General features: G+C 42.4%; 1 protein-coding gene across 1 annotated transcript; it reads left to right on the forward strand.

The window, feature by feature from the left end:
• The first annotated feature begins 2,889 nt into the window (after window positions 1–2,889).
• On the forward strand, window positions 2,890–16,515 carry LOC145444262 (uncharacterized). The gene is made up of 3 exons (XM_080322214.1): window positions 2,890–4,009; window positions 14,208–14,297; window positions 14,357–16,515. Exons 1-2 carry the CDS (start codon window positions 3,574–3,576, stop codon window positions 14,255–14,257), a joined length of 486 nt encoding a protein of 161 aa, XP_080178340.1. The 5' UTR covers window positions 2,890–3,573; the 3' UTR covers window positions 14,258–14,297; window positions 14,357–16,515.
• Window positions 16,516–26,451: the final 9,936 nt, after the last annotated feature.

The raw sequence follows: 26,451 nt of genomic DNA on the forward strand, positions 1-26,451 counted from the left end.
ATATGGCACGGCTGCGGTATTTTGTAGAAATGGTTTTCCAATGACTTGTACATAAGCGCGATATTTTAATTGTAGATAATTCGCGCATTTTAACAGGCTTGTGGTAGTCCCCTTGTTACGGAGCATTGTGATCTGTACATATACAATCGTGAGAGATAGCGTGGTCTCGATTACTCCTCCTCACAAGTATAATGGACTTGATTTTGTCTCGCGTGTATCGATAATTCTTGTGTATCAACGAGTGAATTTGTACATTGAAGACACTCTGGCGTTTATTCTTTCTTCTTCTTCTCGTCTCGTACAAAGCCGATTCCTCTTTCCTGTTGTAAATTTGGGTTCCCCCCTCTGCTCCTCTCGCTTGATGCTAGTTGTCAGTGGCCCTGTATATAACTGACTGGGTGCGACGCCCGCGTGCGTCGTATCGCGAATGTGTAAATATTGAACCTGTTGTCGTGACAGTTTCGTTTGTGCCTAAAGAGTGCCTAAATACTGTTGTGGGATGCGTCACTGAAGGCGAACTGTATATTTGTTGATAATGTAGGTGTCGAATAAACACTGGATATAATACAGATGTGAATAGTGTAAAAAGAACGTTTAAAGAGTGTACAGTATCTATTTTTTGACTGCGATCGTCATTGTAAATTCTGCTCTTTCAGATTTTTAGTAGTTCAGCGTTGCCTTGTTGCTGTACTCGATTGGTATTGCTACAGATTTTACCCATTATGATGTTCCTGTGTTATGCGTCTGGCACCGCTCGGAATGATGCTTACCTGTTGGCTTTTTGAGTTGTGTGGAGTAACCGATTTGTGCGATATACGGGGCCAAATTATGTCCAAATTACGTTGTGTACCGCAATTTTTTTCTTTGTGTCTTATAATCATGAATGTGTCGGATAAGTGTCAGTTTTCTTTGGATCATCCATTTATTGTATATCTTCTTCCACCCAGTGGGCTCTGTCTGTTCCATGCTTTCAACCTTATTTTCTTACCCTCAGAGATGTACAGGTTCGATTCTTGCTCCAATTTCAATACATAACAAATGTGAATACAATATACTATAGTACCAAGAAACTGGTTCGAGAATGCTTGTTGAGGTGCAAGGAATTCCTGAGAGTGATCAAGCCGTATTTCGAAGTTTCGTAGGCATGAGGGAGGTTAGTTTTATAAAAAGTTATATTCCGAAGATAGCATGTGTCAGCGTCGACCCATGAAGCGTGGAGTCGCTTTGGGTTAAAAATCCATATTTCCTAGTGACCCGAGAAAGTCTGTATGTGTGAGGACTTGAATGCAATCCCAAACTTCTTGTATCGTTCTTTTAATCTTTACTACCTGGAGTGGCTGTCGAGACCTGATCGGTGTCAGTCACAAGCTTGCATAGTGTTTCGGGCGTCCCTAGATACACGCATTTCCGTTTTCTCACATCACGAACATGCTGTCGCTAACATCCTCAGAGCAGTACTTCTGTCATCTTACCCAGGGATTTCTAAAACTAAAGTTTTAGATATCCCTGCATCTTACCACATGATGCGCTACGTAGCCATCGGCGAAGCGGACATATTTTTGAGCACTGCTTCGTAAATGCTCACTGGCCAATCAAAACGCCCCGTAGCGTCACTTCGTAGTAGTAGACGCTCTTGTGTTTGTCTCTGTAGTGAAGACAATGAAGAGCAGTGTTGTCGTAGTTGCGAGTTGCGTTGACATGGTAAATGATTTGACTGGAACGCATTGGCCATGTTTATCTGCCGAAGACATTTGTAGTGTAGTTGGAGTGGGATATTAGTGATGAGCAATGCCTTATCAGTTTAGAAGCAAAAAGTCTGTATAATGCATAATTTATACCTGTAGTGTAGAGTAGTATTTGGAGAAGATAAAACGCACTATGCATGGTTTTGTACCATGCTACGCTAGCCCTTATATTATGAAGTGTGAAACAGGGAAGTTTGAGGAAAAGTAACTTTGAGTCTGGGTTGCATCTTTTATGATGAGAAGGAATCGATCAACTTATCACATAATCATATGGTGCTCGTGGTATAGGGTATGATTATAGTGCTAGAAGGGTGCGATACTTGGTAACAGGGACTCTTTACAGGTGTGCTCCGCATTAGTGATTTTCAACTAATTGCTCTTCTGGGATCGCTCTGGACTGTTTTAGTCGAGAAATGTCAGCATGTTAAGTCCTTTATGAAGCTCATGCAATTGAACTACGAGAGCTAGATAAGACAAAGGATTTAACTGTTCCGGCTGTTGTTGTTGAGTAGATCATGAACTACCCCAAATAAAGAACTGCATTATACATGCTGATTTTAATATGTCAATTTTATTAGTGTCCAATGTAGATTATTCCTGATTGATATATAAATAATGATGCATATAATATCAATCAACATTTTATTGAGTTCCAACACTAAGGTCACAAAATTATCTGGCTTGTCTGACTCTTGAATGGCATCCGACTGCATTGAAATAGTTGCTGTGCCAAGTGCCTGATAAGAGTCGACCGAAAAGCTCAGAAGAATAATGTAAAATATTGCATTATGCCAAAAGGAGCTGCAGATATGATAATATTTTACAGGATGACGTACCGGTATGCTGGTATTCTAGTCGGAAATGTCTATTTAAGTGACTAAATTGATACTAAGCCAATTGTCAAATTTATTTTGTTGTCATAATAAATACAAGATAAAACAGATTAATAAGCACCATCAGCTTAATAATAATCAACGAAAACATTGCTATTTACTAGATTATGCCAAATTGAGGGAAATGTCGTCTAGAGATTTATCAGAAAACCAAGTGCATTTTAAAGGCTGATGTAGGAAATTACCTGACTTTTTGTCTATACATATATAATATTATCCTATGTTGAATTGGGTAATTTAAAATTTGCATGTTCAATCTTGGATTTATGTGATTTTATTCGGGTGCCTCATCGAAAACAGGAAGTTGTAACATGATTCGATGTTTCAATGTAAACAGCTGGGCTAAATGTTGCCATTTGTTCCTTCTAATATTTGGAATTTTGCCGTATTGTACTTGGAGCGTTCATTAGCACACCTTGGTAGTGCTCAATTTTTCGAATTAATCAGACTCTAGCGGAGATTCAATTCAGTCACTGACAAAATGTCACATGGAGTCGAGTTGATTATGTATCGATAATATTGGACAGTATCATCAAGAATTATTCTTGCATTATGTTGATCGAGGTGGGGATTTGCCCAATATTAGCAGATAGAAACTACGGCACTATGCTATTGCAGGAGCCTGACTTGTTCTCTTTAAAATCTCATGATTTATTGTGTATTTCATTTGCGATGGGTTTGAGTCGCTGTAAACAATGCCAAAAATTTTTCAGCTTCGTTCGAGCCCCCGGAGTCTGTTTTAATTATAAACTACTCTTTCTTTGTGTAGATTTTTATTGTTGAAGATTCGGCGCTAAAATGCACAGCATATTTGCCGAATCACTCCAAGAAAGAAACAGCCGATAAACGCCCGCGATCGACTGGACCAAAAGAAGGAATCAATCAAAAATTACAAAATTTCAAATTTGAAAAGAAGCGATGTGGTAAATTTTACTATGTCACTGAACCAAACTGGAAGGATAAACCGCGGTGCAAGGCGTTGCTTATTTCCTTCCGGTGGAAGTAACGATAGAAACGCCCAGGACCTTGACGCCTTGATCAAGAGAGAAGAAGAATCTCAAGCGAAAGCATTTGAAAGCCGATGGAACTTCAACATCCGAGATGAAACGCCAAAGCCTGGACGATATGAGTGGAAAAAAATCGATGACGTCAAATCAACACCATCCGCCAGTGTATCCCATTTGCCGTCGTCCGAAACAACCTTATCCTCTTCTCCGAAAGCCGTAATATCGAATCATGAAAATACCACAATCACGCAATGTACGAAGACAAAAAGAGACTCGACCTGCGAGGATTCGACTCGTAACGAGACAGATTTGAATGAAAATGTGCAAAGTGCCACCAAGCGAAGCACTGTATCCTCTCAGGAAGGTAGGCAGTTCTGTACTATCATATTTGAATATGAAAATAGATATATTTGTGGTGCAATGGCCAATCCACGTCAGATGAGTTTGACGTTGACATGTATATCAGTAGTAGGTACGCGAGTGGATTTGGGGCAACATAATGTCTTCTTTTCTGAAAAAAATGCAATATTTTGCAAGAACTCCTATATCTCCATTATAATTCACCAATCACAATGTATATGCGCTTCGCCGGAATTTACAGTTAGCACTAAATTTTTATTCTCTGGTATATTGCAGCTATTGCAACAAGACTGTGTTATGTATGGCGCAGAATAACTCACTAAATCGGTTGCATTGACAGCAGTTTCAGTCTATTCCAATTGCTTTGAACTATTGTCCAATGTTTACCGATATTGCCAGTGAAATTGAACAACATTGCCAAATTTAGCAAACCCTATATTGTGCATCATCGTTGTCTAATTAACACAAAGATGATGGCTGTGTATGCACTTCCTTACTGCGCATAATAACAGCGAGAGGAAACAAGCTCATCGCGTTATTGTTCTCGTTGTTTATAGCCATATTCTGACTGCAGGCTTTTGAAAGCACAGAATTTCAATATTGCAGCAAGCATTCTATTCATTGTTCATTGCCAGAACATTCCTACTCGGAAGGTTTTCAACTTACTCTCGCCCGAGTAAACGTCAGTATTTGGGATTAACCAAATTCAAAACTAGTAGCATGTCTGTTGTTGTGACGTAATTATGACAAGTGCACAGATTCACAACTGCATATAACAACGAAGAGTTGAACAAATTCGGCTATGAAAAACTATTTGTAACGATTACAACTCTGACTGTCCTGTGCTCAATTCAAGGCAATTCATCTGTCGGATTTTATTTTTTGTTTTGTTGATACCCTATATTATATATATCATATGTATGGTTTTTAGTATGATTCCGTTGTGAAATTTACGCGGTCTTAACGCCGGTAACTACCGTTCACTCCTTTGCGAATGCACTGCATCGCACGAATTCAATTGCAGTTATCCAGCTCCAGGTATCGCGCGGTAGGTCGCGCTTCCAAAATCGACCAACAGTTTCCATTATGGCATTTAGATGTTATTTCCTGTCGCAACGTCTATTGTGACGTTTCGTTTCAGTGCGCTGTACCGCATTGTCGCATTCCCTTGAGAATTTTACGATTAATTTGTGCAGAGAAGTTTTCAGTTTTGCGCTCCATGGCTACTGATTAATGTGTCAGCGTTCGGCTTTTTGCGCTCACGGGACCGTGGTATTTCTACTGGGCGGTTACGGTCGGCATAACATGCAATAGCTATGATTATCAGCGGCTCGCTGTTGCAGCGGTTGGGTATATTACATCGCTAGAGGCTTGTCTACGCACCGCAGCGGTTGTTGGCGCCGACGCTGTTCTCTCTGGGGTGCCGGCACGCATCTGTTGCCGTCTATGTTTGACACACCCTCAACGCAAGCTTCGTCATACGAGAATCAAGACCCCGTGCTAAAACTTTGTTATGAGTCTTTAGCGAGTTATCGGCGCTAACGATCGATACGTCACAACGCGATTAAAAACTGCTGAAAACGGACAGCTGAGAGATTTATCTGGAAGAGGAATGCTGTCCAAAGGTTTTCAAACTGCGCGCTCAGCGGTTGCGTGTTATGATCAGTGCGAAAGCAAACGCTGAATAAATGCTTAGCCCTTAACCGTGAATAGATTCCTGGAACACGCCCATGAGACCGCCATAGTCAGTGGTGATCACGGACCGCAGTGTCACAGTCAATAATGAAATACTTCTATTTCTTGGAACACTCAAGTATACTTTGCCTCCCTAAACTACTGTTTGTGGGGACTACTTATAGTCTACTTTGTTTTTTTTTTTGCGTAAAACTCCATACTTTTCTCAATTTGGATTTTGAGAATAAAAATATCTAGTTTTAGGACAAGTTTGCATCACTTTTACGAGTTGAATTATCAGAAGATCCGAGTTTAATATGCACTGTAACGGGGTAACTGAATATGCTTTCGAAAATTGCAGCTGTTCGCTGAGTCATTATTAGTCATATTGTGTTAGTCGCCAAGATTCATCTTGCAAGTATGCGACCTTTTGACGAAATCTACCTTTTTGCAAGTAGTTAAATCCTTTCAGACATTTCATTTTATAGTACCACTTGAAGTAGTTTTGACACGTCCTGGAAAATTTTACTTCTACGCTGACTACTGCTGACCTGAATCCCCTTGACTCTGCAGTTTCTAGTTTCGCGCCATCTCGACAGAAAACGGGATAGGCCTACGCGGGGATCGAGTTATCGGGGCTCCCCATTCGTAAGTGTCAAGTAACGCGTTTTTCCGTCAAGCTTGACATGCGACACTTTGTTGTTGATGCCTGTTCGAGTCGTGTTCAAGGATTGTTGTTTCTATCATCAAGCGCTTTGAATTCGTTTTGGTTAGGCGAAGAGCTAGGCCTGCCGTGCGTTCGTAATTGCGCTGCCGCGGCGTATTGCGCCACCGCAATTTAAAAATTCTTCGTGTAATTGTTTCGAGGCAAGTACGGGCACGTTCTCACGGCGGAATAACTTCGTCCGTTTCCTGGTTTCCTCACAAATAATGAAATTAGACTTTCCTGCAGACTTGAACAAACTGCTGGGTTTTCCATAAGCGCAACTAGAACTAGCCACTCTCAAAACTCGCAACTAGAACTGTTGGCCTGGCCTTGGAAAATCCACAACAAACTAAAACACTTCTACCAACGGATAATACCATTATACTTATTACTGAATTGCAAATGTTCTAAGTAATATTGAATATAGAATCGGCATTTCAAAATGATGTTATTACGAGTTAGATATGGGAGGGGTTTCTACCCCAATGTAGAACTAGAACTCGCTGACTTCTCGAAATCCGCCACTAGAATTTGAACTGAAAAATATACAAGTCAGTTGACCGTCAACTAGCTATATTGGTAGTTGCACAAGTTTCATTCGATGGTGAAACCCCATGTTTTCGCCGATTGGAAAAGGTCTGGACAGGCTTCTTGCCCGTAAAATCGCAAATTGCTGATATCACCTCGTATAACGATGATGTCCTTATGCCAAGTGTTGTATTCCCTGATAGTAGTTTGTACGCTGTCCTTTTTTAACGTAATGTAGGGTTGTCGCTTCCTTTTTCTGTAAGTGAGATGAGTGGTATGTTTCTCGTGCTCGAAGACTTGTAATTGCACGTTTTGGACAGGACAAAGGAAATGTAGCAATATGTTTGGTCCCGTGTGCCGAATTAATGTGTCCGCCCCGTGGTTAACTCAGTCTGGGCCATTTAAATCTGAATTTTGTGTCTTTGATTGCGTTGTAGGATTTTGTGCTGTGGCGTGGCGGCGAATAATTGTAGTCCGCCGATAAGGTTCGGACGAAGTATCAACATGTGCAAACTGTGCATTCTGCAGGGTCTGCATTTGTAAGTTTACACAACACACTACTATAGCGGCTGTGTGTAATGTGAGCAACACGGTGTGATATCATTTAGGGTCGGCAAAACCGAATCACAGCCGGCTCGGATCGAAATTCGATACCCACTGCGAATTGAATTACTATTTTGTTATTACTTTTTAATTAACCGAAATAAGATACCAACAGCACATTAATATACATGTGTCTTGAATGCAGGAGCGCATTGTACACATAATTGTATTTTGCAATGTACGGATAATTCTGTGTTCCTACATGATTGCGTGCGCCAATGAAGTCCACTAATGTTTGAGCGCGTGATCATTCGCGTAAGTCAGTTAACATGGTTATAAGGAGCTGTCGAAGTGTCCAATCATAAACAATCTAACACCGAAAATGCGATTTTTCCCGTCGATTCACCTACGATAACTTGTCGTAGACTCTCGGCCTCGGAGTCTAGTCCTCATTCGATCGTAAATGTCCGATTTGAATCATAGCGGATTCATAGTGGATTTGTGGAACACGAGTACCACCATCCAAAGTCATGGGATATCAATCTGGGATTTGTGAGATCGTTTAAAGATTGTAAGGAGGCGTTTTCAACAGTGAATCCACCCCTTCGTGTCGAATATTTTCGCATCCATATGGTTTTTATCGCACCGCACACTTGATTATCCTGGTGAAGCACACACTCAATTATATCCGTTTTCGGCTTGGAATTTGAATATACCTACAACACAATTTATTTGAGCGAATATTTGCAAAACTCTGCTTCCGGTTGTTAGACCGCTGCGTATTATCGTCGTATCGGCGCGACCACCGTCAACGCTACTCCCGGCTAAGTTACCGGTATCTGCATTCTGAAATTACAGTAACCTGATTGTTTACACCGGCTTTGGAATCTTACGCGATGAGCCGGCAATTCCGCTGGTTTTTCGCGACCTACGCGATCACCAGGCACGCGTTTCGTATTCGGGATTTAGGACAATTCTGTTTGCTTAGCCTCTCTGCAAATAGTTTTTCTGGGGAACGGTGCCATTGGGTACCGCGGGGCCCGTATGTTTTTTGACAGCGTGCGTTTCCCACGCCGCGTTATCGTGATTATCGGCGGTGTGCTGCAGAAACAGCCACCGGTACGATACGTGTGACGTCTTGATAGCGCCGCGATTCAAGTGCCTCTCGCCTGCTTACTATTGGTTGTGTCACTTATAATGTAAATATCTGGTACAGGGGCGAATGGCTGTTTCTATTTAGGGCTGGAAAGAATCGAGCACACAGATGCAGAGTTGGACAAATGAATAAGTAGAAAGTCTGAAGCTTTTCTAAATTATATTAGAATTACCAAATTTGAAAAAACTTGGAAATTTTATTAAATACTGCAGTTTAACTTGATCGGAAATGATTTCATCGGCGACGAAAATTTCTCCGTCACTAACTCGCAGATTGGTGAGCATGCCGCGCTGCTAAGTGTGCTTCGAAACGGTATTGTGATGACAAGCAAATATCCCTGTATTGATAAGGTCGCTCCACGTGCTAGATGCGCAACTGCGAGTGTTTTGACAAGACCCTGCCTCGACAGAGAATTGAACATGAAATTACACCGCTATCGCATCACTCGGAAACATTTTCACCGTTTTTGTGAGTTGCCACTTTTAGCTTCGGGGTTGACTGCGCCTCAACCGCTTCAATTGTCGTTAGTTTACCGCCAATTTATCGCGCAATATCATTGCCAGTGTAATTAACCCCCGTCCATTTAGAATCATTCGTTACATTTAGACCTGATAGCGCGTTGTCCGCGTACTGTCTATTCATCGGCGGGGCGTTGCGCTTATTAATCGATGTCGGTAATGAAATCGGGCGCTGCCTGTCATGGTTGGCGGTAAAGTATTGAGAGCATGTTGACTTGTACAGATGTACACACTTAGAGGTGAACTTCACGCGTTGAACAACCATTAAAGCCAGAGCTAACGCGAAGTGGCCCTCGAAATCGCGTTGCCCTGACGCCTGGTAGCGTTTTACATCGGCGGGCTTGCGTTACGAGCCTCTTCAAGGCTTTGTTTGTTTTCCGAGTGTTCTCCGCTCCGCTTACACCCACTCGGGAAGTTGTCAGCTTGCTCCGAATGTTCGTTTAGCCCGGTGTAAACAAGCTTTTTAAGCGTTATGAGCTTGATTTCGCGTCTTGAATTACAATTTTCTGCAGTCCGACCGCTCTACGCGAACTGTCATTTAACCGCGCGACAGACCGTAATTAATACAGCACCGTTTGGATGCAGGAAATAGGGCGATATTGTTTCTTGAATGCGCACGGAAACGCGTCTTTATAGCGTGTCGTTACGCTGGTTTCAGTTGCGATCTATGCCAGTGCTGTCGGCGATATTCAAACGGAGGCTTCGGGGTGTATTTTTTTAAAATCTCGGATTATTCCGACTCGCGTTCGCGTAAGCTGCCCACAGTGCCCAGCAGTGATCGAAGCATAGTCTGCATTCCTGCACAATTTAAATTATAGTCAAGAAATAGCGATTGGCAAGATGTACCAAATCTACTTTAATTAGTAGCATACAGGCTATACAGCGATAGCTCTGATAAGTGCTCAAATAGGGGCACCTTGTGAGAACAAAATATTCAGTTGCCATGACACAGGCTGTTTCGGTTAGTTAATTTGACTCTAACACACACAAAATCTACTGCGTTAAGCAATAAGTAGCATTGCTAAAAATCGCCAAGTAGAAGTTGAAGTAGCCTGAAAGCATACTCAATTGAATGTCCGAAAAAGTAGTGGTTCTTCGTTACTGAGCGCGTCTGAAACTATCGTTTCGCGCCCGTGCTCTGATTGATTCGCGAGCTAAATGCTCTTTCATGGGTGGATGAATAGGGCGGCTTAACCAGACATCCGCGCTAATCGGTTTGGTCTTATTGCTTTTCGCTCTGCCAACAAAATTTATTGCTGACGCGCACCTTGCGCGCTGCTGCAATCGACGGTCGCGGCCGCCGGCTTCCTGTTTTGAACCTATTCACGGCTAGGGTCTAAAGCCAAAGAGTTTTTGTGTCGGTGATTTGACAGGTCACCGGCGCACGCGGCCTTTGTGCGTTTGAATAATGATTGGTGTGACAGCGCCGCTACAATATATTCCACCATCGATTCAGTATAGAGGTCATGACTCGCTCTGCTGCACCGTGTACAACGCGCTAGAATAGTTGTAGTGTGAGGTATTCATAGTGTTTGTCGATTACTATGGTCATTTGCACTAAGCCAATTTTCTTCATTTTTATTCAGTAGCTGCCGACTTGTAGCGCGGCCCACTTCTAGGCTGTTTATAAGTCATCGCTTACACGGATGATATGGCGAGGAGCCTAGATAAACCTCCAACACTTAGGTAGGAATTCTGGAGTCGACCTCGGTCGGACTCGAACCCGCAACCGATCTCGCCGCATCACTAGAATAGTGAATACCCGGGTAATGCTTGCTTCATATTTATTTTGATTTTCGAGAACAGAACATCGTTTATAGGAAAGTGACAATTTCAGAGCTGGCTTCGGAAACTAGGAACTTAGTGAACGTTTGCACTTGTAATCAAAGTAGTCACCGTTGTGCTCTCACCGTTGTGCTCGAGTAGAATTCGTAAATTTCTACTCAGTACATGAAGTGACGGTTTCCAAGCAACTAAAAAGTGGTATTCCGGGCCCGGTCTCGTCAAAAGTAATGAAACCGATTCAGATCGAGAGTCAAACAACTTATCTGTCAATATTATCTTCAAATTTCACTGTCATCCCCATAAGATTATTTAGCTGTCTACAAAAACGATGCAAAACAAATTTGACGCAATTCCAACCCGCACAAGCGAAGTTATTTCGGCTGAAAGTTTTGTATTTGCAAAAATAGCATAGAGACTCTTGTACGGGTTGGAATTGCGTCAAATTTGTTTTGCATCGTTTTTGTAGACAGCTCAATAATATCATGTTTTTTGTTTTTTTTTAATTTCACGTTTTTCATAGTAAATTCGAAAATTTCAATTGGCTCTGTCTGCGTCGGCATATACTGGTTGGAATTGAGTCCAATGTGGTTAGTGTGCAGCGTTTTAGGCAACCTAACAATTTAACTCGTGAATGCCCGGGATCCGGAAAAAAGTCATTTTTGAACAACCCTGCTGTGCACAATGATGCGATGCGAGTACTCGAATCCGAACCCAATCGAGTAATAATTCCAACGGTTCGAGTCGAGTTATTGTAAGGCGTTTTTTTTCGGATTCTTAAATTATACGACCCTTGCTAATGCTACTACGAGTCGTTTTATCAACGAGAATTATAGTTTTGGTATTCTCTTCTCGCCGAGCAGCCACCCCAGCGTCCAATGTGCGCACGTTAGCGTAACCAAGACGATTGACCCGCAGAATTGTCATTAAATCTCATGAGACAGATGTGGTCGTAAAATAGTACATATTCTTTACTCGCTGGCATTATTAAACGGCACTTCTTGGACTTTCCGAGTCGTTCGTACTATTATAACGCCATACTGAGTGATAACCGAAGACTCGATTCGAAGCCTATTGGTTGATTCGGGATCGAATCACTCAGATTGTTACCAATTCCGCACTTGGCGAATTTGACATTTTAGAAATGTAATAACTATCAATAATATTGATAAGGAAGCGTTGCGTCAATATTGTTTTAATAAATTCGAAAATGAATGTTTCACCGAATAGGAGTGTGAATTTTGATATATGGCACTTCCAGAATTCGGCGTGTTGAGTTCGGCACTCGGCGTTGGGTATGGAAGTATTAAGGTATTCGGGTTAGCGATTATGCCCAGGATTAGCAGGAGGGATTAGGGGCCGACGAGTGCAGATTGCGCCAAATGCCGAATTCACAGATATCCGTTAAAGCACTCGATTTTGCCGATCCCTGTGGTATTTGTTGCTGTAAAATCATTTGGCGCATTTACTTTCGTAAAATCCAATTTGTGTTCGTTCGTGTTTACTCACCGGCGTCCCCGGGTATTTTGAACTTACGCCGCGCCCATGACAACAGCCGACAAACCCGTCTTCAACGCCCGAGTTCGTGTACCGCTCAATCCAGAAATCCACACAGCCTCTCGAATTTCGCCTTTTGTACGCTTTCGAAACGTCAGCTGATCGCTCCGTCCCATTCAATACCGCCGCGATTTACTACGAAAGTTAACCAATTCGCTTTGTTTGCTCGCAGCGATAGGCATAGCGCGGTTACTCGCGGCGATTGGCGAACCGCGCCGGGCGTCGCGCGGGTCAAGCGCATTCGAATGATGCCGACAGCCAAAGTTTACGCGGTATCCACGGGTTACGGTTCCCACGGTGGAAGCAGAACGGCGTGGTAGACGCTACTCTGCCGGGCGGCGTTGTTGGATACGCTGTGGTCGAGCGTGTGTTTTTTTACAAAAAAAATAGCGTGTTGTTTGCGTCGCGATCGTTTCCATGTGCGGATTATGCTTGGCGAAACACTTGTGGCTTGTCGCTGCCTTGGATTTACGCGGCTCTTGACACGACCGTATCTACTCAGCGGGCGTTTGCCCACTCGGCGGAAGTGCGATTATGTTTTGTTTTTTTGGATTCGTGACGCGGTTTGGTGGGGGTGTTACGAGCGGCGTGTATGTATGTTCGTTCGAATGCACCGCTCGCTGCTGGCTGTTGAAGTGGGCTGTTCGTTGCGATTTTCGCAGTGTCATAACTGCAAAGGCCACTCATCCACTCTTAAATTGCGTTGCAATTTGCAATTTCGTTTGCATTCGACTCTATTTTATTTCCTATATCGTCTAGGTACATTCAACTCTTGATAAGAGACTCGCGAAAAGTCTTCGAGTTGATCGAAGTTATCATGAACGTACTTTGAAAGCTTTATTCAAATTACAGTACCGGTGTATCGCAAGGTTACCCGAGTTTCCTGCCAACATCCATATTTTCGGGGCCAAGATCTTGACTATGATAACTTATTAACTAATAAACTAGTTATCGTATAGAGCCCGGTATTGTATGTTCACTGTTCAGCTATGTCGCGATTTACGATCTCACCGTGTTGATATTTGTCTTGAAGGAAGTCCGTATCGAAACAACAGTTGTGCGTGAACTGGCGCTGGTTCGTGAACTAACACAAGATATTTGAACTAGAGTCCGTACAGGGCTATAACGCTCCTCGCTAGTATTGAGCTAATATCATAATGATATCGTGATGAAGTCCACCTCCGGCCTTACTGTTGTTAAAAACTTGTCTTATCGCAAAAATTGGCTCGAAGTGCTTCTTGGAGGTACAGAACTTGAATATGCAATTGAATAGTATATTCATATTAAAATAAACCCGAATATTCGGGCCGAAAATATTCGGGTTTATTTCAATATGAATATACTATTCAAAAATTGGCTCGTGTGCAATACTGGGCCACGTGGCGAGTCGTGTCTATATTTATCTTTCGAGTATAACTTGCCATTCAATTCATCGGCGTTCCGTTTTACAACTGTATTCGGTAATCAGCAGTCGGACATACGCAGTGACATTGATTAACGCATTTAAAACACCGACACCGGCTATTCGACCCGTACTGCGCAGATGATCATTTCGTTTGGGTAGATTCCGTTTACGCTGACACGGCGCACGTTAGCGACGGTAACGGGCGGATATCCGTCCGTTTGTGGGGGAAGTCACTAGGAAATGGAGCGGGACACGGTTGTAGATTTGAAAAAATCGATTGCCAATTTTTCAATTTCGTATTTCCACGCCCACGTCTCGCCTCCTGCTTTTCAGAAGTCGACCCGCCCAAAGCCGCGAAGCTTCAGAAGCCTACAGAAACGTGAAGAGTTCTCGAAGTCGTGCGATCGCGTGTGTCTGAGACATGTAAGTCGCGTCGATTTAAAGTCGCTGCACCTTTTATTTTAGCCGCTGTTCTTTTCCAGTGTACGATGCAGTGACGAGGGTATCGCTACTGTGAAGATATCTATCTAGCACATATTGAAAAGGTGGCGGTTACGTCACGATGACGCGGCCGCCACGGTCTGTTATATCGTAACGAATCAACGAGAGTCGGTGATAATAATAATCAGCCATTTTTGTTTCTTAGATCTGTAATCTTTGTATATGGTATCAAACTCTGTGATTTAAGAGTCCTTTATTGTAACGTCAGTATTCGATGTCCTCAATACGACGCGATGCGCGCGCGCCATACCCGGCGATCGCGCGGAAGGCGCAATTCCCCCCGCGACGCGGTGTTTCTTATCGTCAATACCACGATTTGTCAAAAACCTGTTTGCGGTGATACATGCGCCGCGTTGAAACCGTACTTGCGCGACGCGCCTCCGTAATCGTTACGTCCCAATCATTGTTACGGTGTGTTTTGATATCTTTTGTATGTCCGGTTCCGGGTGTGAAATCACTTTTACAACTACCCATCTACGCACTCAGGGACGACGCGTATAGCGCGCCTTAATGTTTCAATGTGACGACATAATCTCGGTGTAACCTCAGGTGTAGTGTGCTTGTCGTATTCCGTCTAAATTCTTGTTTGGTGGTTTTGGCCTACGGTGCGCAGACTTGGACAATGGACTTCTAGATAATTCTAATTTTAATTCTAATCTAATTTGTTGATACAATTACCATACTCGGATTTGATATGAACTGAACTTGATTTTTGTTTTACTTCTGTCGCAAATTCAGTATTTCTAGTTGTAATCTAATTTGGCAAAATTGCGAAGCTAGTGATCTAATTCCAATGTAATTTGGAGAAGCTGAAATTTTCTAGTTGTCCTAATCTGGGCGCGCCAAATTGACACCCTCTACCGAGCTACGTTGATTGCGAATTATGATATTTAGTCCAGTTGTCCATGTGCGGTATTTCAGAAGCTAACCGGAATTGGTGTATTAGCGTTGTCGGTGCTGCGCTAGTTTTTAAATTTGATTTACCACCCCGGGCTTTATTTGGAACTGGTTTGATTTTAAATTAGCGCCCCGTTGTCGCATTTATCACGAAAAAGCACTCTTAACACTGTGCTCGGTGTGTGGCGGTGTGGTGTGGTTGGGATTTGGTGTAACGGTTGAGGTGCTTGGATGGGTTTCTTGGGTTTGGTCGCCTTACGCCGTTCCGTCCTTGTCTTGTTGATAGTTCTTTCGCACGAGTTCAAGTAATGTTATCGATTTTGGCGGCGCCGCGCACGCAGGCTTGCGTTTAAAAAATACTCATCGTGGGGCCAAGGGATGAATATAACGTCACGGTGACGCGTCGCCGGCACTAACCCCGACTCTTCATCGCCCCTTCCCCCGATACGATCCCTTGTGGATGATATCACGATAACCTATTGTTCCTCACGTCTTTTTTGTTGTGTCGTTGATGCCTCTGTTTTGCGATTGCAATGTTTACGCACGAAGAATTATAATAAATTATAAAACTAACATAGTAAATGAAATTCTATATAAGAATTTAACTAGAATATATCTTTCTTTTGTCGCCTTTTTCTTTAAATATCTTTCATTTTACCGGTGTCTTGATGTAGCCCTGCCGGTGCGTACAGACTCTAGCCCTGGTGAGTGTTTAAACCAGAGGTTTCCAACGTTTTTTACACCTTGGCTCCCTTTAAAAATTTTGAAATCCATGCCCTCTATTAATTTAGCCTTTTCGAAAAATGAAGAAATATGTAATTTATACCGTGAACCGGTAGTAACTATGATAAAATGATATCAATACAACACACCATAAACGGAATAGTACATTAATAAATTGTTTCATGTACAGTTAATGTCATTGTTTTTGCTCTGACAATGTCTTAATTGCTGGTTTGGTGGTGCAAGGAAGAAAGTAAGCTCATGAACAAGAAGCAGCTTATTGCTGTACTAGTATTTTTATTAAATTTGAATTTATTTCCTCTGTTAAGATGGAGTAAACTTCCGAGTTGGGAACCTCTGGTTCAAAATATTGACGGATTCCGTGTGTCCGCAAGCCAGCCGCTGGCCAGCCCGCTGGAAAATTTTTGCGGCACGGAATACGTTGTTCCGTTTCGCCCCTTATTTATTCAACTGCATCGACGCATGGTCGCCAATAAATAATGATGAATCTTGTACCGTACGCTTGTGGTATTGTGTTTTTTCCGCTGCACATAAGCACTGAGCAGGCGTTTGCTTCGATGTGCGGCGGTTTCCGCTCAGGTAGACAACAACGTGCTGCTTATTTGTGCAGTTAACGTGCGATTCCGGTCTCAGGCAATGCAGCGCGTGGTTGTAGGCAGTTATGTATCTTGGCTTTGCTGCAGTCACATCCTGTGGTTTGTGTTTACCGAACGCTGCAAGCATCAGGAATGCGCGATGCACTATTTTCGGCGAGCAGAGCCGTCTAGTAGAAGAGCGTTTTGAGATTTGGCTTACCTTGTCATCGGGGATTGATCATTGTTTGTAATTAATTTTGTAACGTGATGCGTTGTTAGAACGCAACCTGCGCTCACAAAGGCTGAAGGCAAAGCATCGTCTTGGTGACGCAGCAATTCGAGTTGAAGGAAGCGATGCGTGTCTGGACCGTAACCTGTTACCTAACAACATAGGGTAGACATCACGCTTGGTTGGTGTCCCACATCGTTAGCCTACGCTGCAGACTGCATCTGTTTTTCAGATGCGGATCTAAATTTTTAGCGGCAAATATTCGGCTCTATTACGCCTCTTGGCGGAGCAGCGTTTGTGGCCTTGCTTTTTTCGGCAAGTGTCTCCAGAGGTGATCAAAGAAATCAGCTTTGGTACTGAAATACAAGTAACGACTAAATTTCTACTGGATTAAAAGTAGAAGTAGCAATTTCCATGACATGTCAAAGTTACTTCACGTGGAAGTAGAAATTGAAGAGTGACCAATCAATTTCAAAAAGTAGATTTCGTCGGATAGTTTTAGCAGGTAAGGTGGCGACAATGATCGACAATCGAGTTATATTTTCATCTGAAGACACACACAACTGGGTTTGCATTTGAAACAAACGGTGTTTTAAAACACTTTGTATAAAAGTGTTTTAAACAAATGCCTTTTTGAAAAAATTATCATTTTTTTCAAACGTCAAATTATGTCATAATTGTGTAAATAGGGCCGAAAAACCATGTAGTATGAGCCTACTGACGATTCGCACCCAAATAGTCGGCGTATACGATGTACCATGTGGGGTAGCTGGACTCCTCGAAATCTTCGTCGGTTCAACAGTTTTTGCACATCGATATGGATCGTTGGTACGGAATGGGTGTTCTGACGGTGATAATGACCGCTGACCGTAAAATGCTGCATAACGATGTAGTCCTGGTAAAAGATATTTTTTATCTGTTTATGACAGTGATCAGAAGTCTTTTTCGTCAAGGAGGCACATTTACTCTATATTAGGGTTGCCATACGTCCGGAATTTCCCGGACATGTCCGGAATTTCACTGAAAAATCTGCGTCCGGGAGGAATTTCTAAAATATGCCCAAATGTCCGGAATTTTGAAGGCTTGAAGCAGGCTTAAAAGTTTTTCGTAAATCAACATAAACAATATTATTTTCAAGCAGATTTATGCTATTCAAAATTGTTCTTCGCGCCGCGCGCGAGTTTGCAGCGTATAAAGATATTAGTACGGGCTTCAGGTACCACCCTCGCAAAAAAAAATGCAATCAACATAAATATAAATAACCATCATTTACTGAAATAAGTCTGATTGTAATCGCAATTATAAGCTAACGGTATTTTCCTAGAGTTGGTTAAGGCCGATTGGATACTTCAATCACATACAGTGGCTCCAAATCTTGGGGTCGTCCGCCATTATCTGAAGATCGCGATGATGTTGAACGTAATCAGCTTCCTATGCCGTGTGTAAGTTTGGGCAAGCTGAATTTTTTTAGTAATCAGCTTATCAAGTTTTGAGCTTTGCCACGGAACATTTTCAAGTGGGAGATGAGGTCGCGAACATAGAAGGTTGGAAATCACCGGATGTGCAACCTGCTGGTGCATTTTATAGTAGCCTATATATATCGAAGAATCAATATCATTGACAGAATTCATACATAGCCTAAAATATAACAGCCAAATGCATATAGTAAGTGCCCGGGCAATTCCCTGCACAGACAACCGATGTTCCCACCACTACCTCTTCAAATCTCCTGAAATTTGGTACACGCACAGATGAGCTAATTCCAAACAGGATGAACTTTATTTCATGAAAATTGGACTTTGGGGTCAAAAGTTACGTCACTTTGAAAATTAACAATTTTCTGCTCATTTCGGGTCTGCACTTTCAGGTTTTATCAATGCAATATTCAAGAAGGTGTAGCTAGATGTTAGACGACAGTTGAGATACGGCACTTGGATTTATTTGAAGCTTGTTTAATCGTCTATATTTCCAAGTGAAATTTAATGCCTTGTAAGTTAGGGTCAAAGGTTAAATGGAGGGGGAACTTGGTCAATGGTCTAAAATCAGTCAGGCGTTACACGATTTAGACTGCGGATTGCTCAAAAACATATTAAAATATTTTGGAAAATAGAATCTTAAATGAAAGTTTGCTTCAAGGAAACTTCGTTCATAGCTGTTTGATTTTGGTTTTCAGACCGTAAAGTGATGAAATTGCAGTTTCAAGAGCACACTTCATTTGCACATGGAAATGCCGTAGTAGTAGGGTGTGTTCAGACATCTATTCTGGGGTGCGTGTGGACATCATGTCTGGGGTGTGTTCCGACATCATGTCTTGGGTCTGTTAGGACTGTGTTGCCATTCGAACATCGTGTCTGGGGTGAGTTCGGACTGTTTTGTCCCTCGGACATCGTGTATGAGGGGGGTGTTCAGACACCATGCCCGGCGTGTGTTAGGACTGTGCTGTCACTCTGACATAGTACCTGGGATATGTTTGTTTTGCGCCAGACATGACTCAGACCTGATATCTGCGCACTAATTTTATCCGGACATGCTCCGGAGCTGATACCTGCCCACTAAATACCCCCAGGCATGGTCCGAACCGGATATAAGCGAGTTTAATAGACGTGATATCCGCGTCAGACGTGATATTCGCGTCCTAAACGACGCGTTTTTGCTGATATCTGCGATAGCTGGCTATATCCACAGTAGTGGTAGCTGAGTATATCCACATTCACAGTAGAGATAGCTGAGTACATCCAAAGCTATCACTACTGTGGTTATACTCAGCTATCACTGCTTTAGATATACCAAGCTATCGCAGATATCAGCAAAACCCGCAAATATAGAGGTCATATATAGGCCAAATGTCGTTTAGGACGTGGGTATCACGTCTGACGCATGTATGTGTCCATTAAGCCCGCAGATATCAGGTCCAGACTATGCCTGGGGGTATTTGGTGCGCAGGTATCAGCTACGACACATGTCCAGATTAAAATAGTGGGCAGATATCAGGTCTGAGGCATGTTTGGCGTATCACAAACATATCCCAGACACGATGTCCGAGTAGCAAACACAGTCCGGACACACCCCAGGCATGATGTCCCAACACCTTCCAGACACGATGTCCGAATGACAACACAGTCCGAGCTCACCCCAGATATTATGTCTCGGGTGTGTTCTGCCTGTTTTGCAACGCGGACATCGTATCTGGGGTGAGCTCGAACTGTGTTGTCATAGTCGTAGCTGATACCTGCGCACCAAATACCTGCAGGCATAGTCCGGACCTGATATCTGCGGGCTTAGTGGACAGTGGACACATACATGCGTCAGACGTGATACCCACGTCCTCAACGACATTTGGCCTATATATGACCTCTATATTTGCGGTTTATGCTGATATCTGCGATAGCTGGGTGTATCTACAGCAGTGATAGCTGAGTATAACCACAGTAGTGATAGCTTCGGATGTACTCAGCTATCTCTACTGTAAATGTGGATATACTCAGCTACCACTACTGTGGATATAGCCAGCTATCGCAGATATCAGCAAAAACGCGTCGTTTAGGACGCGGGTATCACGTCTGACGCATATCTGCGTCCATTAAGCGCGCATATATCCGGTTCGGACAATGCCTCGGGGTATTTAGTGGGCAGGTATCAGCTCCGGAGCATGTCCGGATAAAATTAGTGCGCAGATATCAGGTCTGAGTCATGTCTGGCGCAACACAAACATATCCCAGGTACTATGTCAGAGTGACAGCACAGTCCTAACACACGCCAGGCATGGTGTCTGAACACCCCCCTCATACACGATGTCCGAGGGACAAAACAGTCCGAACTCACCCCAGACACGATGTTCGAATGGCAACACAGTCCTAACAGACCCAAGACATGATGTCGGAACACACCCCAGACATGATGTCCACACGCGCCCCAGAATACATGTCCGAACACACCCTACTATTACTGTATTTTCATGTGCAAATGAAGTGTGCTCTTGAAACTGCAATTTCGTCACTTTACGGTCTAAAAACCAAAATCAAACAGCAATGAACGAAGTCTCCTTGAAGCAAACTTTCATTTAAGATCCTATTTTCCAAAATATTTTAATATGTTTTTGAGCAATCCGCAGTCTAAATCGTGTAACGCCTGACTGATTTTAGACCATTGACCAAATTCCCCCTCAATTTAACCTATGACCCTAACTTACAGGGCATTAAATTTCACTTGGAAATATAGACGATCAGACAAGCTTCAAATAAATCCAAGTGCCGTATCTCAACTGTCGTCTAACATCTAGCTACACCTTCTTGAATATTGCATTGATAAAACCTGAAAGTGCAGATCCGAAATGAGCAGAAAATTGTTAATTTTCAAAGTGACGTAACTTTTGACCCCAAAGTCCAATTTTCATGAAATAAAGTTCATCCTGTTTGGAATTAGCTCATCTGTGCGTGTACCGAATTTCAGGAGATTTAAAGAGGTAGTGGTGGGAACATCGGTTGTCTGTGCAGGGAATTGCCCGCCCAATAAGTTACATCGACTACCCTATGGTGGGCACAAGATCAGTGCTTTTTGGGCGGGAGGGGGGGGGGGGAGAAAAAAATGTTGTTTCGGACCTGATTAAAACACAAACAGATAGCCGCATCGACCTAACTGTATAGCAGGGCTGTCAAACACAATCCTGACAGGCCAGCCACGGCCCGTCAGATGATTTCATCTGACCCATGGAGGAATCTATTGCTAACCCTAGCAAGTAGCAATCACCAGAGCTCACATTACAGATGGCCCAATTCATGACCTATGTTCCACTTCATTCCTCGATGGGCAATGCTTTGCTAGTGTGACGTCATATTAACGGCCAATGTGTTACACCTCATTTTAAAATCCGCTAGGGGGCGCTAAAGAGTGTCTGGAATTTGCTTCACTAAAATATGGCAACCCTATCAGCAGAGTTGGTGGATACTCTACTAGATGGATTGCTGGAACTTGGCTTTTCATCAGCAGTCAGTGTTCCACTAGCACGCTGAGATGTATTAGTTCTACGCTGGTATGTCCGTGTGTCGTTTTCCTCCCATCGAAGATTGCAGCTTGGCACAGCATCCTTTTTCAATCTCATTTTCTGAAACTCATCTGATACATCTGACAATCTTTTCCGGCTGTAATCTTCTACTCTGAAGTGATACGAGCACACTCGAGAAGTAGGGCAGTGGGACCAATTTTTTCTATTAATCCTATTTATCCACATTTTTTCAAGCTTTTTATCTTTTGGAAATAAGTGAAACGATCGACCCGGATTTCTTTTTTGCGTAGCTGCACAGCCAAAAACAACACAATGCACCATAGTGACTACGGCAACAGTATGCTGTAAAGCTCTCTCCAACAAATTATACGCTCTTAAAAAGATACCTATTTATAGGAAAAAGAGATCGTTTCAAATTCAACTAAATCGCAGAAATACACATTAATGTGATAAAGAAATATGTATTATTATTATAACAAAACTTTAGCACCAGACACTCCTTAATTCTAACATCTCTTTTGCAGTTTCATTGCAAATGTTCGTATAGTATCATAATATCATACGCGAAAACGATAATAACATTCGCGGCGCTTGCGCTGCTATCGGTATAGTTATGCTAACGCCGAGACGCATTGTCCAATCAGAATGCGTCCTTACAAACTTCCGGTTTCAGCCCGTATATATTCAATTGTCAATGTCATCCAACTGTGACGTCACAATTAAATATTCGTGACAGTCCGTGGACAAATGCGCATTGCGCATGCGACATATAAGCAAGCGACACTTGAGCATGCGACAGTTACGCATGGCGACTTTTTGTAATGGTGACACGTGAGCATAGAGACAAAGTAGCATGGAGACACATCAGCATGGGGACACATGAGCGTAGGCACACATTAGGGTGGAGTGAAAATGACTTTTTTTCAAATCGAAAAAAGGGGTTCCTCAACCCTGACAAATGACCTAAAACTTCAATAAATAGTGACTTCAGGGGATTACCCCCATTTTCCAGCCGGCAACCCCTCCAATTTCTTCGCGTTGGGGGTGGGGGGGGGGGCAAAATGGCCCATCTCGGCAACCGCTGGTCGTAGAGTCATGATGATATATATTGCTCAAAATCTTGACTCGACTTGACTCGAGTCATTTTCTTGAAATGGGAAAATGACTCGACTCGAGTCAATATTTGGATTGACTCGACTTGTACTTGAGTCATTATGCATGACTCGACCCAAGTCATTGACTCGGCTGATTTTATATGACTTGAAGATGAAGAAATTCGCGAATCGTAATGGTTGGATCCACGCATCTGACGAATTCTGCCGACATCGCTATTTGTCATCACTGCTTTCGTTGCACTCGTCTGATATCAGATATGCCGCCGTAAAAACAACAGACAATGCAATAGCAGCAATGTAATGCATTGTTCAAAATCATCCAGTGATGAAGAGGTAATAGATCCTCCGCAATCAAAGTAGCCTACTCCAGACTTTTCAAACATACAAGCAAACAATCGAAGCAAAGTTCAATTAGAGCCAATGAAATAAATCAGATGGTTAAGTACTTAGATGACACTGATAAGCTCATGTGTAGATTTGAAGGCTATGTTTCTTTGCATTTTTGGGCGACTTGAAAGAATGAGTATCCAATGCTCTTCAGTGTGGTTCAAAAATGCTTGTCAATTCCTGCATCTAGTGCACCAGTGGAACGTGTTTTCAGTAGATGTGGATTTATTCTGAGGCCATGCCGCTTTAACATATCTGAGGATCTCCTTTCCACTTTAGTATTTTTGAAGTGTAACTCATTGATTTGATCTGCTGTTTGTGAAAACACACAATACCCGCCGTCCATTTGACGTTTTGTTAGGTATATGCATTGTGCACGTGAGTAATAATGAATGGTTAATGTTGTGTGATGTTTGTACGATAGGGCTGTTCAAAAATAACTTCTTTTTTATTCTATTGGTTGGCTGCTTGATAAAAGTGTTATGTTGCATATAAAGAACACTGAATCTGGCTTAATTTTAAATAGTAGAATCAATGATATGAGAAGAGAAAATTTTGGATTTGAAAATAAATGGAGTATTTTAGTGAGAAATTCTTTCATGTAATATAATTACACACCAGTAGTAAGCCGACTATTTTTTTAATATCCAAAATATTCCACTTTAATAACTTCGCGTCTTCTAGTTGGAATTGAGCCAAATTTGCTATGAATCATATTTTTACACAATCTAATAATGTCATGAGGTAGCCGGTAAAATTCGAAAGTCTCGTTTTGTAATTAATCCAAAATTTTCTCTCATAGCATTACTTTCCACTGGTTGGAATTGAGTCAAATTTAAGTTCTTTTAGGCAATCTAACAATTTTAAGAAGTCGCCTTTTTTTGAGATTGTGTCTTTAGGCAATCTAACAATTTTAAGAATCAGCCTCCTTTTTGAGATTGTTTCCTTTTTGAGAATTTTTGGTAAATGTAGGGCAAATTCTACTAAAATACAGTAAATCAACACCGCAGTAACGCTCCGGTGGCTATTTCGGGAGCTGAGCAGGAAAGTTGACCTTTTTTTAGTCAACCACCTGATAATGTGAAAGAAAAACTGCACCTCTACAAAAACATGCATCTGTTAATTCTCTATCCTCTGGTATCTAGACGTGAATTCGTTAATTATCTATCAGACAGGATGTAGACGTCAATTCGTTGGTTCTCTATAAGCTATCTTTGAGCTGTCGTCGATGTGCTCGTAATAAAAACTGAATGCTTGTATTTGTGATGTATCACACTGACAAGACAGATATTTGATTGAAAGTTCTAAGATTAGTAAAGTTTTCATATTGGCGACCTGGCTCGTCTATCTCTAGCTTCGGTAAATGAGGCTAGGAACTGTCCGTTATCTGCCTAAAGAAACATGCACCAAGACTCTGATAGGGACAAAATAAGCATGTTTGGCAGGCAAGGAATTCGATATCACCCAAGCAGGATTGAAAACATAAGTTGAACGTGACTTCAATACTGTGACTTGGACTCGGACTCGAGTCATAACACTATATGACTCGGACTTGACCCTTTAAAGCCAGGGGTTCTCAACCCGCGGCCCGCGGGCCGCATGCGGCCCGCAGACGATTATTTTGCGGCCCGCGACATCTTTCAATGTGAACGCAATAACTATTGACATTGGTATTATTATGGAAGACCGATGTGTCACATTTGTCGACGAACAGTTGTTGTAACGAAGCGTAGAAGCTTGAAATGACAGCACGATAGTTTCTGCTGGAGTTATACATATCGCCTGATCGTAGAGAAAACGTTGCTAGCTATAGGTTTCAAGCCCAGCAATCCATATTTCGATGTATTTTTACAATTGCCGGCGACGTGACGGACGCATTGTTCAAAATTGCTTGGAATATAGCTAAACCCAAGAATCTGCTCTTTCCGGAACTTAGCAGCAAGTCCAACATTAGCTGACAAACTTCGAAGCTACAGTTGTCTGATTCAACAGTCACCAAAAGAATAACTGCGATCTCAGTCGATCTTTTATCGCATGTTCTGAAACACGTTGCCACGTAGACTACTTCAGCCTTGCATTGGACGAATCCACCGACTACACACACATCGCATAGCTAATTATCCAGGTGCGTTTCATTAGAGTGGACATATTTCAGAGGAAATGTTGATGGGACAAACGTGGGAAGGGGACCAGTGAAAAGCATCAACTTGACAAATCTGACTTCTGTGACTATTAGTGTAGGGCTCCAGCCAAGGAAGGAAAGGAGAAGAGTTCATTGGTTTGCTTTGTTGATTGTTTTGACCTCTATGACGAAAAAGTTACCGTAATTATATACTTGCTCGCTCACACATTGAAACAGAGAGCTCGGTTCTCTGGTGGGCGGATTTGAAGGGCGCATAACTGCATACACCGACTTGGCAACGAATGCAATGTACGCTCCATGAAGGGATTTACTTGCGCCACTTGAAGATAGATATTCTCACACAAAAAAGAAAACTGCAAACTTACGAACGCTCTCCATTAATGCATAACAATGTACTAAATGCCCGTATAAGACTGGTAAATAGGCTAGAGTAGCCTGAATTTAATAGTAGCCCACAAATACATGGCGATAATGTTCTGCGGCCCGCAGCGTCTTTTGATGTTAAAATGCGGCCCGTTATACGAGGGAAGTTGAGAACCCCTGCTTTAAACGATGAATTGGACTCGGACTCGACTCGGTGATGAATTGAAAATGACTCGACTTGACTCGAGTCAAAACCTCAAAAGCAAGATTGACTCGTGACTCGGAACCATGTGACTTGGTTACAACCATGGATCCTACCCCTCAAAATTTGAATCACGAGTTTTTATATCGGTAGCCAACTGAGCTGCATTAACAGTAGCCTGCTTCAAGTCAGATAATTTACGAATGTATTTGGTAGTGGAGTTTTGACACCTACATAAAGACTTAACATCAATATAATACCATTCGCACCAAGTTTCATTGAGATCTCACCCAATACTCAAAGGCCAGGCTGTAAATAGCAGAGGTGGTCAAAGTAGTCAAGAAAGCTACTCAAGTAGAAGTAGAAGTAGCGACGAAAAAATCTACTCAAGTACGAGTAGAAGTACTTCTTCCATAAGC

The sequence above is a fragment of the Botryllus schlosseri genome, chromosome 8 (genome assembly GCF_051294905.1).
Source record: "Botryllus schlosseri isolate E-star chromosome 8, Bs_hap1, whole genome shotgun sequence".
Taxonomy (NCBI): Eukaryota; Metazoa; Chordata; class Ascidiacea; order Stolidobranchia; family Styelidae; genus Botryllus; species Botryllus schlosseri.